The 18,666-nt window shown below is 39.9% G+C and overlaps 1 protein-coding gene across 2 annotated transcripts in view; it reads left to right on the forward strand.

Moving 5' to 3' along the window:
- HERC6 (HECT and RLD domain containing E3 ubiquitin protein ligase family member 6) overlaps positions 1-18,666 on the forward strand; it is a 55,396-nt gene that overhangs the window by 13,562 nt on the left and 23,168 nt on the right. The window contains exons 9-13 of one of the 2 annotated variants that reach the window (XM_055587604.1): positions 5,952-6,073; positions 6,786-6,845; positions 9,603-9,696; positions 13,977-14,166; positions 18,056-18,210. In XM_055587604.1, the coding sequence (XP_055443579.1) occupies positions 5,952-6,073; positions 6,786-6,845; positions 9,603-9,696; positions 13,977-14,166; positions 18,056-18,210 (621 nt within the window). Of the gene's footprint in view, positions 1-5,948; positions 6,074-6,785; positions 6,846-9,602; positions 9,697-13,976; positions 14,167-18,055; positions 18,211-18,666 lie in introns of both variants that reach the window. The other variant, XM_055587603.1, reaches the window with a different exon arrangement.

An 18,666-nucleotide genomic window follows, 5' to 3' on the forward strand; every position in this document is an offset into this window, starting at 1 on the left:
TTCCAGCGAATATTCAGGGCTAATTTTCTTTAGGATGGACTGGTTGATCTCCTTGCAGTTCAAGGGACTGTCAAGAGTCTTCTCCAACATCACAGTTCAAAAGCATCAATTCTTCAGCGCTCAACTTTCTTTATAGTCCAATTCTCACATCCATACATGACTACCGGAAAAACCATAGCTTTGACTACATGGACTTTTGTTGGCAAAATGATGTCTCTGCTTTTTAATATGCTGTCTAGGTTGCTCATAGCTTTTCTTGCAAGGAGCAAGTGTCTTTTAATTTTACTGCTGCAATCACCATCTGCAGTGATTTTGGAGCCCAAAAAAGTAGAGTCTGTCACTGTTTCCATTGTTTCCCCATTTGTTTGCCATGAAGTGATGGGACCAGATGCCATGATCTTAGTTTTCTGAATGTTGAGTTTTAAGCCAACTTTTTCACTCTCCTCTTTCACTTTCATCAAGAGACTCTTTAGACTCTTATTTGCTGTCTGCCATAAGGGTGGTGTCATCTGCATATCTGAGGGTATTGTTATTTCTCCTGGCAGTCTTGAGTCCAGCTTGTGCTTCATTCAGCCTGGCATTTCACATGATGTACTCTGCATATAAGTTAAATAAACAGAATGACAATATACAGCCTTAATGTACTCCTTTCCCAATTTGGAACCAATCTGTTGTTCCATGTCCAGTTCTAACTGTTACTTCTTGACCTGCATACAGATTTCTCAGGAGGCAGATAAGGTGGTCTGGTATTCCCATCTCTTTAAGAATGTTCCACAGTTTGTTGTGATCCACACAGTCAAAGGCTTGGGTGTAGTTAATAAAGCAGAAGTATATTTTTGTGGAACTCTTGTTGGATCTTGTTCAATGATCCAGCGGATGTTGCCAGTTTGATCTCTGGTTCCTCTGCCTTTTCTAAAACCAGCTTGAACATCTGGAAGTTCATGGCTCACATACTGTTAAAGCCTGACTTGGAGACTTTTGAGCATTACTTTGCTAGCCTGTGAGATGAGTGCAATTGTGCGGTAGTTTGAGCATTCTTTGGCATTGCCTTTCTTTGGGATTGGAATGAAAACTGACCTTTTCCAGTCCTGTGGCCACTGCTGAGTTTTCCAAATGTGCTGACATATTGAGTGCAGCACTTTCACAGCATCATCTTTTAGGATTTGAAATAACTCAACTGGAATTCCATCACTTCCATTAGCTTTGTTTGTAGTGATGCTTCCTAAGGCCCACTTGACTTCACATTGCAGGATGTCTGGCTCTAGGTGAGTGATCACACCATCATGGTTATCTGGGTCATGAAGATCTTTTTTGTACAGTTCTTCTGTGTATTCTTGCCACCTCTTCTTAATATCTTCTGCTTCTGTTAGGTCCATACCATTTCTGTCCTTTATCGATCCCATCTTTGCATGAAATGTTCCCTTGGTATCTCTAATTTTATTGAAGAGTTCTCTAGTCTTTCCCATTCTGTTGTTTTCCTCTATTTCTTTGCACTGATCACTGAGGAAGGCTTTCTTATCTCTCCTTGCTATTCTTTGGAACTCTGCATTCAAATGGGTATATCTTTCCTTTTCTCCTTTGCTTTTCATTTCTCTTCTTTTCACAGCTATTTGTAAGGCCCCCTCAGACAACCATTTTGCCTTTTTGCATTTCTTTTTCTTGGGGATGGTCTTGATCACTGCCTCCTATACAGTGTCATGAACCTCCATCTATGGTTCTTCAGGCACTCTGTCTATCAGATCTAATCCCTTGAATCTATTTGTTGCTTGTACTGTATAGTCATAAGGGTTTGCTTTAGGTCATACCTGAATGGTCTAGTGGTTTTCCCTACTTTCTTCAATTTCATCTGAATTTGACAATAAGGAGTTCATGATCTGAGCCACAGTCAATTCCCGGTCTTGTTTTTGCTGACTGTATACAGCTTCTCCATCTTTGGCTGCAAAGAATATAATCAATCTGATTTTGGTATTGACCATCTGGTGATGTCCATGTGTAACGTCTTCTCTTGTTTTGTTGGAAGAGGGTGTTTGCTATGACCAGTGCGTTCTCTTGGCAAAACTCTGTTAGCCTTTGACCTGCTTTGTTTTTTACTCCAAGGCCAAATTTGCCTGTTACTCCAGGTATCTCTTGACTTCTTACTGTTGCATTCCAGTCCCCTGTTAATGAAAAGGATATATTTTTTGGGTGTTGAGTGAAGTTGCTCAGTCATGTCCGACTCTTTGCGACCCCATGGACTGTAGCCTGCCAGGCTCCTCTGTCCATGGGATTCTCCAGGCAAGAATACTGGAGTGGGTTGCCATTTCCTTCTCCAGGGGATCTTCCCAACCCAAGGATCGAACCTGGGTCTCCTGCATTGCAGGCAGACGCTTTATTCTCTGAGCCACCAGGGAAGGTGTTAGTGATGTACAATCCTTATCTAAAACTTGGAGAAGCAGAGGATGATTGCTACAGGTTTAGGAATACAAGGAATGTGTGCAATCATGTCTCAGAGTGAGAAAGTGAACATTGTGGGAGATTACTAGCCAGTATAGAGTGTCCATTTGAAATCTGTGGTCGTAGGCTTATGGTGAAGTCAGTCAGCACTGTTTATTTTTTTCCACTGATGTTAAGCTGCTTGGATTCCTTTGGAGTAATTCAGAGTTGAGATTAACTGTAGGTGGACTTTTCCTAGGTGACTCAAGACAGAAGACTTAAAGGTATTTGTAAAGGACTGATTATAGTGCTGACCATAGAATCTAAGCTGGGTAAGAAAGACATGAGGAGGGTGATGGATAATGAACAAACAATAGAGTTGACAGATCAGAGTGCCCAATGGCCTCAAAAAATGTTGGAGTGGGTTCCACTGTTAAAGTAAGTGTCTTAGTCTGTTCTGGCTGCTATTAACAAAACACTGTAGATTGAGTGGCTTATAAGCAAACATTTATTTCTCACAGTTTTGGAGGCTGGAAAGCCCAAGATTAAGATAATGGTACATTTGGGAATTCCCTAGCAGTGCAGTGGCTAGGACTTCATTCTTTTCTTGCCGTGGCTCAGGTTTGATCCCTGGTCAGGGAACTAAGATCCCGTAAGCAATGCAGTATGACTTAAAAAAGATGACAGCATATTTGATGTCTGGTGAGGGTCTGCCTCCAGTTTATAGATGACTGTCTTCTCCATGTATCCTCACATGGCAAAAGGGACAAGGGCAAAATAGCTCTCTGGGGTCTTTATAAGGACACTAGTCCCATTCTTGAGGGCTCCCCCATCATGACCCAATCACCTCCCAAATGCCCTACCTCCTTACACCATCACATTGGGGGTTAGGATTCCAATATATGAACTTAGGTGGGAAATGCTCAGTCTGTAATGTTCTGCCACTGCCCCCAGTCAATTCATGTCCTTTCTACATGCAGAGTACATTCATTTCAACCCAGCAGCCCCAAAGTCTTAACTCATTTTCGTGTCAAAGAATGTTAGACTGGAGTACCACTGTGAAGTCAGTGAAGTGGAGGGATGGTGTATGATGATCTGAGAGGAGTATGTTTCCAATAGATACTTAGAAGGTAGAACAATTCTTGATAATTATAAAGAACAGAGTATCACTAGGAGTGATTTTGCACCCCCGGAAACATTTGGAAATGTCTATCGTCAGTTTAGGTTGTCCTAACTGAGGGAGGGCCATGTGTGTTGGGGTGGCTGCTGCTAATGTCTAATGGGTAGAGGCCAGGGATGCTGCTAGACATCCTAATGCACAAGACACCTGCCACAAAAAGGGTTATCTGATGCAAAATGTCGACTGTGTCAGTTTAGAAACCCTGATCCAGGGCCTGGGTGGCTAAGATGAAGCAGAGGAAGAGAGTGCAGATAAGATCAAGAATTGAGAGGTCATGGAGGGAAATAAATTATGTTAATTAATTCTGAAGTTGCCAAGAATGACGGAAAGAATGGTGACAGGCATGGTTGTGCTGAGGAAGACAGTCAACAAGATGCTAAAGTTTTCAATTATTGAAGGGTAGTGCCTAGGACTTTGGCAGGTGATTATCATAGAAGAAAGGGAGGCAGGTGATATAGTCTAATGTCACGCACTTACGAAGAGCCGAGATTTTGAAGAATAAAGTAGAAGAAATGGTCTGTGGGTGCCAATACGGAGCACCTCATTGTCCTGAGGTTCCTGGGATGTTGGAGGAAAAAAACTTCCTTATGACTGAACTCCAGGGGACACCCAGGACTCAGATCAAGAGAGTGAGGGGAATTATGGTTATACATCTTTCTCAAGAGGTCTTTAGTTAAGCATTAAACAAAAGTGATGCAGAATTCTCTGATTTATTATAAATTTAGCAAAAGCAGAGGTATAATATGGAGTCATAGCACTGATGTCTTTCAAATAATATATTAAAGACAGATTTTTTTCCCCAAATTTCTCTGACACCTCTGACTGAACCATTTGGCTTCAAATATTGTAAAGAACCACGGTTCTCAAAGTGTGGCCCCCAAATCGGCAGGCATCAGCATCAGCATCCCCTAGAAATTTGCTCTATATAAATTCTTGAGCTCCACTCCTGACCATTGAATCAGAAACTGTGGGGATGGGCCCTGCTTTAACAAGATCACCAGATGATTCTGTTATAAGTTTGAAAGCCCCTGATACAAAAGCAAAACTCTGTGGATGGTTAAAGAGCTGAAAGAAGCTAGTCTTTATTGAGTACTTCCTAGAATTGAAAGGCTTTGTATACCTAATGTATTTTAGTCTTAACGGGAGCCTAGAGAGGTGGTCATCGTTAACTCATTTTTTAACTGTAGTAAAACATACGTAACATAAAATCTGCTATTTTAACCATTTAAAAATGTGCCATCAGTGGTATTGATTGTGCTCACAGTGTTGTTCAGTCATCACCACTGTTTTGCTCAGTTGCTGAGTCATGTCTGACTCTTTGTGACTCCATGGACTCTGGCCCACCAGGTTCCCCTGTCCATGGAATTGCCTAGGCAAGAATACTGGAGTGGGTTTCCATTTCTTGTTCCAGGGAATCTTCCTGACCCAGGGATTGAACCTGTGTCTCCTGCATCTCCTGCATTGGCAGGCAGATTCTTTACCACTGTGCCACCTGAGAAGCCCAACCATGGCCACTAACCATCTCTAAAACTCTTCATCACCCCAAGCAGAAATTCTTTATTCCCCCTCAAGCAGAAATTCTTAACCATTAAATAATAACTCTGAGTTCTCCCCTACCCCTAACCCCAAGTACATTCGAATAGCCTTTCTATCAACTAGCCTGTTTCGTATAAGTGGAATCATGTTTTTATATTGGGCTTATTTCATGTAGCATAATGTTTTCCAAGTTCATCCATGTTGCAGTATGTGTCAGAATGTCCTTCCTTTTGTGGCTGAGTCATAGTCCATATGGGCTTCCCAGGTGACACTAGAGGTGAGGAATCTGCTTGCCGACGCAGGAGATGTAAGAGATACCAGTTCAATCCCCCAGTTGGGAAGATTCCCTGGAGGAGAAAAATGGCAAACCACTGCAGTGTTCTTGCCTGGAGAATTCCATGAACAGAGGAGCCTGGTGGGCTGTAGTCTATGGGCTCAAAAGAGTTGGACATGACTAACCAACGGAGCACACAATATTCCATATTCATCCATTGATGCTGTTGCTGGACATGGGTTGTTTCCATTTTTTTTTTGGCTATTGTAAATAATACTGCAATGAATATTGTCATACACATATCTGTTTGAGTCTCTGTTTTCAATTCTTTTGTGTTATTTCACTTTTTAAATGATAAAACTAAGGCTCAGACCAATCAAAGTGGCCCAGGCTGGGAAATGGAACAGCCAGCCAGTCTGATGCCAAGGCTCCTCCCACCAAATCCCACTGCCTGAGCAGGTTCCATGTGTCTTCCACCTGTGTCTTACTTACTACTTGGTGTGTGTGTATTTTCCTGATCATTCTTTTTTTTTTTTTTTTTCCTAGAAGGATACTAGTTCCACCAGTGTTTCCAGGAAAACCCTGCCAGAAATAAGCCGAATTAACCAGTCTCTGATAGAAAAATGGATGGCAGTGGCAAAAAGAAGTATAGAAGATGAAGTGGCTAAGAGGTGGCTCTATCTGATAAAGTAGAAACCACTTTTACTTGGTTCTGAAGCCTTGGTTCATTTTATCCTAGACATAAGAGAGAGGGGTTGGCTTTGTCATTAAATTATTTGCATTTTAATCTTGATTTAAACCATCTGTAGTTTGAAGAAGTCATTGACATATTCACTGATTCTTCACTTAACTGGGCTATATTGAAGATGTACAATGTGCCAGGTACTTTGATAGGTGAGGGAAATTCAGGAGTGAATCAAAAATGCTTTCTGTCTGTCCCACAAAGCCATCCCCAAGACTGACTCTTTTTATAGCTTCATAGTTTATTCTCTGGAGAAGGCAGTGGCACCCAACTCCAGTGCTCTTGCCTGGAGAATCCCAGGGACAGGGGAGCCTGGTGGGCTGCCGTCTATGGGGTTGCACAGAGTCATACACGACTGAAGCGACTTAGCAGCAGCAGCAGTTTATTCTCTGCAGCTCCACAAATTTCTGTTTTCAAAAGGGTGGATTTTATTTAAATCTAGATGACTTGATCAAATCAGCTATGAAGGATTTTTATGAGATCTAGCAGACCATGCACAAAATATAGCAAGAATTTGGAAAACTCTTAAGAGAGCAGTTATTATCGTTAATGATTCCACATCACCAGTTATATACTGAGTAAGATAAAAGGAACATACTAGTAGTATGTTGTGACTTAACCTTATTTTATTATTTTTTCAGTGAAATTAGAGTGATATTTTCATCTCCTGCTTGTCTGACTGCAAGTTTTTTAAAGAAGAGGTAATATTTATAATTACCTTTATTTAAAGAGACTTACCTTTATTTAAAACACTGGAGAATATTTTAAATGAAATATTTAGACTCAGTCATTTTAATTTGTGAATTTTGTTATCTATGAACCAAAAATCCAACATAGAAAACTCCATGGATTGTTACAGAATTCTTCTGTTTTATAAAGGAATTTCCCATTGGACTACTACAAATTGTAATCTCTAATTTACATTGTTCCGTCCTCTGCCCTGCCCTCCTGTGTTATCTGATTGGCAAGAATGGTGTTTTTTTCCAGAATCTTTGTATCTAGGAGTGATCAATTCATTCTAACTTCGCTTATGTACTTAGAGGCCTGGGCTGCACGTTGAAGGTCTTATTGTGAGCCCAGTAAGGAAAACACATCCTATTTATTTTAACTACTAACAGTCTTATTACCACAGAGGAGAGTCCAAGTTCTCTGCTACTTGGTTTGACACTTTATCTTGGTAGTTTAAACATTTCCTTTGTTAAATGCTGAACACTGGGTCAACTGTTCCTTGCCCTCCCTGTTTGATCTCCAATAATATACCTGGGAATGACTGAAAGATAAAGTGAGGCAGGTTAAAAATTGTAAGAGTTTATTAGAGTGAACATCGATTTGAATCACACAGCACCAGTTTGGAACTGGTGGAGAGCTCCAGCGGCAAGAGCTCAGGGAAAGACATAGAGAAGGCGCAGAAAGAAAGGAAGCATTTGATTAGCTATAGCTTAAAGCCTAGTTGGCTTTTTTTGTTTGTTTTTTGATTGGTTGTCCTTAGGCTTTGATTTCATAACTTTGAGGAATTTACAGGCTTAGATTTTGGTTTGCTTTTGTAGGCCACCGTGGCCTGAGATCCACTGCAGTGTGATGGCCTCCTTGTATAATTAATTTAGCAATAACAAGGGAGTGGGGTGGGTAGCAGCATAAAGGGGCCCTTAGGCTGCCCCTGGGCTTACCTGGTGGCTCAGACAGTAAAAGGTCTGTCTGCAATGCGGGAGACCTGGGTTCGATCCCTGGATTGGGAAGATCCCCTAGAGAAAGAAATGGCAACCCACTCCAGTATTCTTCCCTGGAAAATTCCATGGATGGAGGAGCCTGGAAGGCTGTAGTCCATGGAGTCGCAGAGTCGGACATGACTGAGCGACTAACATTAGGCTGCCATCTGTCTTCTCTGGAGGCTGATGCCTACAGGTCTGCTTGCAGCTGGTGGAAACTCCTCCCAGTCCTCCTTTGCTAGGTCACGTCCTGTCCCTCCCTTGTTGACTTGGCCTCAGGTTGGCTCACAGGTTCAGAAGATACCTGTATACAACCGCCACTAGGCGGTACTCTGTATTTACTTAATCCCTATTGCAGTTATTTCTCAGCTTTGCTTCTTAACCCAGCTGCATGCTCAGCCACTCCTCAGAGAGACTGGAGGAACTGCTGGATCCAGAGGCTTCACCTGGGAACCAGAGAAGCCCAGGGAAGCTGAATGTCATGGCTTCCTTCACCCCCTCTTCTAACCTCCACAGCTCATGAGGCAGTTATCATTTGAGAGTCCCACAGGGCATCCCTGTTTGACTCCACATATTTAGCCAAAGGCAGGAGATGAGAAATTATGACATTGCTTCTCTCTGCTCCCTTTCTCTCCCATTTGCCTTCCTCTTCTTTCCGTCTTTCTAGGCAGCAAAGGAGGGGATTCTACTATGCAACTCATTCTCTTTCTTCCCCACTGTAGCCTTAAGTTAGTTCTCACTACATAGAGGATAATCTTTTCTACACTAAGAATATTATCTTTCTAAAATTTCCATGTTCCCTTCCCAGGAGTGAGAAACCTTAAGGTTTGATCTTAAGATGCCAAAGTTTGCAAAGGAAGATTTATTTTAAAGGGGAATTTACAGTACTTTGTTTTAGTACTTGCATGAATGTTTTAGCCCTAGTATTACAATTGGTTGGTTAATCCAGTAAACTTGAAATATTTTTAAATAATATATTATAAAGACAAATTGTTATATAGAATGCAGGCTCCTCAAATATTATCAACACAACCCAGGGAAATGCCACACCTAAACAAAGCCTTTGTAGTATTTCTGAGGGGCATGGCCAGGTTTGGATTTTTAAAAATTAGCAATTTGGAATAAGGCAGATCTTTTCAATGTGGGAGAGGAGGGTTGGGGATTTGATTAGGACTGAGGAAAGGTACCACAATCCAGGACAGATGGAAACATCAAGGCAAGGATTTTGAGACAAGAGATGCAAAGAATTTTAGGGTATAAACTGTTGATTGTGTTCCATAGAGGAGTTAATGGGTCTTTTCAGGAAGTTCCTAAAGTGAACAGTCAAGCCATTGGGCTGGGCAGGAGAGTCTTGGAATAGTACAGTCATGCTAATGAAACAGTGGAATCCCAAAGTAATGTAAATATCGATGGAAAATAGGTGGGGTTAGGGAGTTTCAACTCCCAGTGTGCAGGCTGAGTGTAAGCGTAAATTATTTCATTTCTCAGACATAGCATGTAAACTTTTGCTATTGTTAACTGTCCAAACTTGAGATAATAAATTGTTACCTGTTTTCTTTTAGGAAAACATAAACTTAAAAAAAAAAAAAACTTTTGGTGCCAAGTAAATCGATGATTTCAAAAGAATGCAAACTTCAAGAAAATAGATTATATCTAATTTTGTAGGGAAAATAAAATTACACATAATGATATATGAAGTTAGAAATATTCTTTTAATCTGTTTATTTATTTTTGCATTTCCTGCATCCAAAGAGAACCTGGAGAAATTATTTCCATTGATGTGGACTTAGAAATGGCAAGAAATACCTTCAAGAAGTTAACAGAAAAAGAATGGATTTCTTCGATGGTAATAAACAATATTCACTTTAGAAATAGAGCAATAGAATTTCTTTACAGGAGCCAATTAACCAACAGTTAATTTTCTTAGGAGTTGAGTGAGATAGAAGTGTGATAAAGGAGGGACTAGTGTTTATTACAGTTACTATATTGTGTGTGTGTGTTCATTGCTCAGTTATGTCCGACTCTTTGAGACCCCATGGACTGTACCCACCAGGCTCCTCTGTCCATGGAATTCTCCAGGCATGAATACTAGAATGTGTTGCCATTTCCTTCTCCAGGGGACCTTTGCAATCCAGGGATCAAACCCAGGTCTTCCACATGGCAGGCAGATTCTTTACCATCTGAGCCACAAGGAGAAATACTACTGATTTAGGTGTTGGCATTTTATTTTCCAGGGCTTCCTGGGTGGCACTAGTGGTAAAGAATCCACCTGCCAATGCAGGAGACACACGAGATGCAGGTTCCATCCCTAGGGAGATCGGGGAGATTCCCCTGGAGGAGGAAATGGCAACCGACTCCAGTATTTTCTTCAGTTCAGTTCAGTCACTCAGTCATATCTGACTCCGCAATCCCATGGACTGCAGCACGCCAGGCCTCCCTGTCCATCATACTCCTGGAGTTTACTCAAACTTATGTCCATTGAGTCGGTGATGCCATCTAACTATCTCATCCTCTGTCGTCCCCTTCTCCTCCTGCCTTCAATCTTTGCCAGCATCAGGGGCTTTTCCAGTGAATCAGTTCTTTGCATCAGGTGGCCAAAGTATTGGAGTTTCAGCTTCAGCATCAGTCCTTCCAATGAATATTTAGGACTGATTTCCTTTAGGATTTAGGTTGGATCTCCTTGCAGTCCAAGGGACTCTCAAGAGTCTTCTCCAACACCACAATTCAAAAGCATCAGTTCTTCAGCGCTTAGCTTTGTTTATAGGCCAACTCTCACACCCATACATGACAACTGGAAAAACCATAGCTTTGACTAGACACACCTTTGTTACTGAATGCTTAATTGTACAGTAGATACAGTATTTTTTTTTTTTCAGTATGAGAAAAACAATGTTTAAGAAGTATAACTTATGAAAAGAGCATTATGGAATTCATATGTTTGGGGACCTACCAAGTAACAATAGATGGATTGACAGAAAAGAAAAGTTCTACTCTTGTACAGAACAGCTAGGAATAAGGGTTTATACACTAATTTTAGGGAAAGGATAGAAAGGGCTTCTGTGAGAAAACAAATGAACTTTCCAGGGAAACAGAGGGGCTTTTAGGCGGATACATGGAACATAAGATAGTTTGCAGTAATGTTTGTTTATGCAATTTCTCATCCAAACTCAAGTGCAGGGTCTTTTCCCTGGCAGTGTTACTCACTTGCCTGCCCAGTTAGGAGGAAATTTATGGCTGCTTCATTCTTGAAGTCTCTGCATTTAGTCAGATGAGGAAAGCTCTGAAAGCTTCTTTCCGTTCATTCTTCTATTAGCTGTATCTCTGATGTCTTCGGTTTAAAATCATCTTTATACTGTTGTGGGTCCCTACATTTTGAAGGGAAAGGGGGAGAGAGTTTCTTAATATGCAGTAGAAACTATTTTAATTTTCAAAGTGAAAAAGTAAGAGTAGTAAATGTGATCAAGTATATTTTTAACAAATTAAGTGCTGTGGGAGATTATTTGGTGTGCTATACCTAATATAAGTGTGAAGAAACATTAGTTTTGCAGAACACTCTATGAAAAGGGGCTCTTAGTGAAGCAACTTTGGGAACACTGCATACTATTATGGTGTCATGATGCACACAAGTAAATCAAAGACTCTGTGATGTTATATGCCAAAAGAAATCGAGCTTTTTTGACCCTATTTTGATGTTATTTGACTTTGTACACCTTTCTCATGTATACCTAATAGCATTCAACAGAAGTCATGTTCTTCTGAACATATGAAAAAACAAATTGCAAGAACATTAATGTAATAATAACAATAATATACAGTACTTCACAGTTTATTTTATGTATCATCTTACTTAATCCTTATGTAAAGGCAGACATTCGTAGTTACAGAGTATCTAAGATCTGTTAGAATAAATAAACTATTGGTTCAGAAACTGGCTCCTGTGATCAGAGGACCAGGAAAGACTGAAGAGGCAGCCACTCCAGATTGGAAGGTGGCAGGTTTAATAAGCCAGGGAACTTACAAGGTTTGTCTTGGGTGACATCAAGATGAGTAGGTCTCTACACCCAACCCCTGGAATCTTCAAGTTCATACAGAGGCATTAACTGCTGGGTTCAGTCACATATACCATCCAGATGGTCTCAGAATACCTTACTCTCTGAAGGCAGGGTCCTTGGAACACACCAACTGTGGGAACAGTGGGCAGAGCATACATTCCAAACACGTGGGAGTGGGTGAGGAGGCTTTGATTGCCCAGGTCCAGTTCAAGGGGCAACATCGTCTTGATTACCTCTTCCAAACATAAGCTCCTCCAAACAGCTTTGAAATCTCAATGGCTTATTCACACAGTAAAGATTTTTTTCCCACACCAAAGTCCAAAGAGGGTTGAGGTAGGAGGCACCTGTAGGGAAGGAAAAAAATATTATTTTTTCTCTCCTTATCTTAGCTTCATTGGCTGGGACCTTGCAAATTACACTAAGAAAAGACAGACAAACAAGAGAAAAGCAAGTTTATTAACATGTGCATCCTGCATATAGATGGAAATACTCAGTGATGAGTAACTTTAAGGAGTGGTTAGAATTGGGGCTTCTCTAGCAATCCTGATAGCTCAGTTGGTAAAGAATTCGCCGGCAATGCAGGAGACCCTGGTTCGATTCCTGGGTTGGGAAGATCCACTGGAGAAGGGAAAGGCTACCCATTCCAGTATTCTGGGGCTTTCCTTGTGGCTCAGCTGGTAAAGAATCCACCTGCAATGCGGGAGACCTGGGTTCGATCCCTGGAGAAGGGAAAGGCTAGTCACTCCAGTATTCTGGCCTGGAGAATTCCATGGACTGTATAGTGTCCATGGAATTAGTGTCCATGGAAGCCCTGTGTCACAAAGAGTCACACAGGGCTTCCCTGGTGGCTCAGAGGTTAAAGCATCTGCCTGCTTGTGGGAAACCTGGGTTCGATCCCTGGGTCAGGAAGATCCCCTGGAGAAGGAAATGGCAACCCACTCCAGTATTCTTGCCTGGAGAATCCCATGGGTGGAGGAGCCTGGTGGGCTACACAGTCCCCAGGGTCGCAAAGAGCCGGACACGACTGGGCGACTTCACTTTCACTTCATGATAGCAACTTAGCAAATGAAGAACAATAATTTTGTAGAGAAGTGAAAAGACAAAGGAAAAGGACTTTGAGCTTCTTAGATGGCAAATGGTGGGAAGGCAGATATATGAAGAAAGTAATGGTAGATAAGGGCTAGGTAGTAAGGTTTGCTGTGTGGCAGGCCAGCTCAGCTCTGCTAGTGAGACTGTTATGCCCTTCCTGATACGGGAAGTTGTGGACAGGAGGACACCTTGATGAGGGGAATTATGTTCTGTTTTCAGGAAGATGGGGGAGGCCAGAGAGCTCATTCTGTGTCTACTTTTTCTCACTTGCCTTCAGCTTAAAATAATTGTCATGTCAGAGTGGCATATTTGGGCATGGCAGATTCTGTTACCCTCCCCCCCTCCGCCCAAGCTCATTCAGGGGTGACTCAGGCTCCTTCTCTGTGGCATTCTAGGCCCCAGGGCCATAGAATTCTCCGGTAGCTCTTTCATGTTGATTGGCAGATGAGGAAAAAGGGTGTGAAAGTTCACAGAGAAGCTTTAGGGGTCAAGCCTGCAAGTATCATATATCACCTTCCCTCACATTCCATTAGCTGGAACCTGGTCACATGGCTCCACCGAACTGCAGGGAGGCCGGGCAATGCCATCTTCCTGTGAGCCCTGAAGGAAGATGAAATAGGATTGGTGAGGTGAACATGTGCCATTTTTCTCTGCTACGGTATATTTTAGGTCAGATAGATTTAGGTATGGATCCCTTCTAATTGAGCAACCTTCACGATTTGTCCAGTAGGTCCAGGCATGTGATTTCACTTTTATTTCTTTCATTGACTCCAACATAAAATAGGGAAGATGGTTCTCACATACTACTTTAGGGGGATTTGGGATATTAAGGAGTGATGGAGTTTGAATAGTAGGTTTTAGGAAAACTAAATTATTATTCCATTAGGAATATAGTAGATATGAAACCTCTCTTCTTATATCTTGTTTCTTATGATACTGTATCTAATATGTCCTGGGCCTTTCCCTGATTGTTTTTCAACCACAGATAACCACATGTCTCAAGGATAATCTGCTTGGGGCTCTTCCATGTCGTTCTTCACACCAAGAAGCTTTATCAGTCTTCCTTCTGCTCCCAGAGTGTCCTGTCATGCTTGATTCCAGGAACTGTATAACTCTGGTGGTTCCATTTGCAGAGGCTATTCGTAAAATGACCAATCAATCTTCAAAAGTCCTGAGTAAGCTTGATTACTTTTATGTCACTTTATCTGTATTCTCAATAGAATACTGTCTGAAATAGAATTTGTAACAAATTTTAGATAGATTTGAAAACACTATACAAATGTTTGAGTATGTGATATGTGTATTATTGAAAAGATTAACCTAAAGCTATTGTGAAATTCAAGTTTGTGTGCCCGACACACATTGAGGGCAAACAAACAGAAGCATTGGCGTTTGGGGCAGAGATAGGTCTATTTCAAGTGCCAAGCAAGGAGAATGGGCAATTTGTGCTCAAAAGACCTAAACCCCCTGATGGGTTTCAGGAAAGAGTTTTTAAAGAAAAATTTTCATGGAGGGCTGCTGAGTGTGTCTTTCTTCTGATTGGTTGGTGGTGAGGTAACAGGGTGGTGCTCTAGGAATCTCAGTCTTCAGCCTTCTGGCTGTAAACAGTCTGGGGTTCAAGTGCTTGTGCTCAGCCTGAAGTTACCATCCTCCACCTGAGTGAGAGTCTTAGTTCCTGTAGAACTCAGAGATATATGTCAAACTGTCTTATATATCCTTTGAGGAGGAACCAGGACCCTGCCCCATCCCTCCACTATTGTTTCTTGACTGCTTTCCCTTTGTTTCTGCATTCCCTCACTTTCCTAATGAGTAACAGTTTGAATCTGCCCTTTGAAACTCAGGGAAGGTCTAGGAGGCTGAAGCCTTTTCCCTGCAAACAAGAAGCAGGGAAGATGCAGGAAGGAGACACAAGAAGGCCCTTGTACTAAGGAGGACCACACAGGATCCTGCTTGATTTCAAAACTATTTTAATGGGCTTCATTGGTAGCTCAGTGAATCCTCCTGCAATACAGGAGACACAGGAGATGAAGGAAACACTAGAGACATGGGTTCAAATCCTGAGTCGGGAAGATCCCCTGGAGAAGGAAATGGCAACCCGTTGCAGTACTCTTGCCTGGAAAATCCTATGGACAGAGGAGCCTGGTGGGCTACAGTCCACGGGGTCTCAAAGAGTCAGACACGATTGAGTAGATAATCACTACTCTTATTATTACAAAACATGTGTAATTCCTAGACTTGGTCATGGACTCGACCTCAGAATTTCACAACCATAGAGAATTCAGTCAAGATAAAACCATACTTTAAAATTTTTTGTTTATGGTGTTTTAAAACTTTAGGTATTTTGATCAGACATGAGAGGAACAATGTTTATCTTTGTGTTCTTGTTTTTTATTTTATTCAGTGCTTTGAGATATCCTTGTATGACTTTGAGCTAATGTTCAAAGTCCAAAGCTTAAAAGATACAAAGATGATATATACAGTGAAATAGCCATCTAATTTCCCTCCCACAAAGCAGTTACAAAGTAGAGTTTCTTACATAACGTTTGAAAGATACTCTATAAAAACATATAGAAATGTATTCTTTTTTTTCAAATGGTAGCATACATACTTCAGCAACTTGCTTTTTTCCACAAATCACGATATTGTGGAAATCATTATATTACCTGACTTATATGAATGCTTTGTTCCAATTTAATGGCTGAATAGTATTCTATTCATGTACATGAATAATTGTTTCTAAATTTTTGCTCTTATAATAGTTCTAACATACATTTCTTTGTATATATATATATAGACCCAATAATTTTGCTTTCTGGAAATTTCCATGCTTATAATTATATTATAATTATACATATTTAATATATATTATATAATAATACAATATATATTTATATGAATATATATATATATATATTTACACAAGCAGGGAAATTTTCAGAAAGCAAAATTACTGGATCACATTGTATGTGCATTTTAAATCTTGAGAAATTTTGCCAAATGGCCCTCCACAGATGTCAGGGCCACCATATTGCCCAGCTTAAGGGGTCACCATTCACATTATCACCCTTGGAATTGGGCAATATGGCAGCTCTGACAGAAGATGTACCATTTATACTTAATCAATTAATATGAAAGCATCAGCCCACACATTTCTCCACAGTGTAAACCAAACTTTGGTCTATACCACTCTGAAAAGAAGAATCTATTTCTTGTTCTTTTTTGGCCCTGCCACATGGCTTGCTTGTGGAACCCATGTCCCATGCAGTGGGAGGCTGAAGTCCTAACTACTGGGCTTCCAGGGAATTTTTAAGAATATCTTAATTTAAATTGTCTCATTATAAGTGAAGTTGTGCTTTTTTCCCTATATTCAGCTATATTTGTATATCATACTCTACAAACCATCAGTTCTCTCCTCTTACCTATTTTTCCATTTGTTGTTAGTATCTTTCTTTTCTATTTGAAGTTTTTTAAACTACTAAGGCAGTTTTTTAAAAAAAATTATTTATTTATTTATTAAGTTTTGGCTGCGCTGAGTCTTCGTTGCTGTGTGCAGGCTTTCCTAGTGGAGGCAAGCGGGGGCTGCTCTTCGTTGCAATGCAAGGACTTCTCGGTGTGGCGGCTTCTTGATGTGGAGTATGGGCTCTAGGCATGAGGGTTTCAGTAGTTGTATCTCTCGGGCTCAGTTGTTCCTTGGCATTTGGGATCTTCCTGGACCAAAGATCGAATCTGTATCCCCTGCATTGGCAGGTGGATTCTTAACTACTGGGCCACCAGGGAAGTCCCAACAATTAATTCTTTATCCATAAGATGAGGTGCAATTTTTTTCCTTTAGGTTACTGAAATTTTTTACTTTTTGCCATTTTTGCCATGCGTAATTATTTTTAAACACTTTTATGCAGCCTACTGTATTAACATTTTCTTTTATGGTTTCTGATCTTTCCTCAAAAAGTTTACCTCATGATAAAATTTAAAGATTTCCCATGTTCCTATTAGAATATTCATTGTTTTATTCTTTTAATTAATTTTTATTGGAATATAGTTGATTTACAATGTTGTATTAGTTTCTGTTGTATAGCAAAGTGAATCAGTTATAATATATAAAAATCCACTCTTTTTTAGATTCCTTTCCCATATAAGCCATTACTGAGTATTAAGTAGAGTTCCCTGTGCTATCCAGTAGGTTCATCAATCCAATCTCCCAATATATCCGTCCCCCCATTGTTTAATTTTTAATGTTCAAATCTTTGAACTATATGGAGTTTATCTTGATTACATTTCATTTTTTTGGATCAGTTTCCAGTTGTCACACATTTATTAAGTGATCTGTTTCATTCCCTGATAATACACAATCCCTCTTTCATCATATACCAATGTCTCGTATGTATTTGATTCCATTTGTGAAGTCTGCTACATTGTCTGCCTTTCATGCATCTGGGTCATACTATTTTAATTACATTAACTTGAAAATACATTTTAACATTTGACTTGTTTGTTTTCTGAGAATTTTCTTCTAAAGGTACAGAAATTCAGTTTGTAACTCAGAGATACTAAAATATTGTTACTGAACTAATTTAAAAATATATCCATCTATCATAGGTGATCATAAAGTCTGAAAACAAAGATAATTTTTTTTCAGATTAAAATTGTCCTTGATCACATTTTGTGTCTTTGTGTGTATATGTGTGTGTGTGCATATGTATTCTGTGTTTTCACCTGTGTATATTTTCAGACCTTATAAATACCCTGTGGAATTTTCAGTTTGAAAATCATGAAATCAATCAAGTAATCAAGCATAAATATGAATAATCAACACATTTTTTTCAGAAACCTGAATTTGAGCTTTTAATTCCAAAGATACTTAATCAGGGAGCAAAAATTTTTTCCACATCTGTGAGTAATAAATATTGTCCAGGATGTTATCCTTCAAAAAGGTTATCCCATGATTTATGGGTTATGCCATCAGAACTGGAAAATATGATCTATTTCTTACATTAAAGATCTAAGAAAACTGAGAGAATTTTTTTGGAGGTGGATATTTATCATGGCTGATTTTACACCTCTCAGAGCAGTGTTGGACATCTTTGCAAGAATCTTCTCTCAACTCACTTGTCCAGATGCTGAAAACTGCCATCATCTCTCAAATGATTTGCTGGACTGAAACTGTTCAGAGTAACCACAATGTTAAAACTCTTCTGGAAGTGATGAAAGACGTGTATAAGGTAAGGCTTCATGTATACACCATTTTACTAAATCAAGTTCCCTTAGTTGTTAGCCAGTTGAAGTCTTATTTTATTTTCCACAGCAAGAATGAAAATATTTGATTCAGACCTTAAATATTTAGAATTTTGTTTGTTTTGCTAACTGGATAGACTCTGGTGGAATATATTACATAGTACATATAACATGTATATAGTGTATATATAATATATTACAGGCACAAATACTCAGATATGACAATGATTCAGCATTTTCATTAGTGTATATAACATAATCCAGAAGTAACCTAAGATTAGGCGGCTACTAATAAATCCAATAATTATTGGAGGACAGGAAGGAATCAGAGCATTTTAAATAGAAGAGCAGAATTAAATTGATATTGTTCAATTGAAAAATAATTAGCTAAAATAGATGCTTTTATAAATATAAATTGCTCAATTGGTAACCAAAACAAAAAG

The sequence above is a fragment of the Bubalus kerabau genome, chromosome 7, assembly GCF_029407905.1.
Source record: "Bubalus kerabau isolate K-KA32 ecotype Philippines breed swamp buffalo chromosome 7, PCC_UOA_SB_1v2, whole genome shotgun sequence".
Lineage (NCBI taxonomy): Eukaryota > Metazoa > Chordata > Mammalia > Artiodactyla > Bovidae > Bubalus > Bubalus kerabau.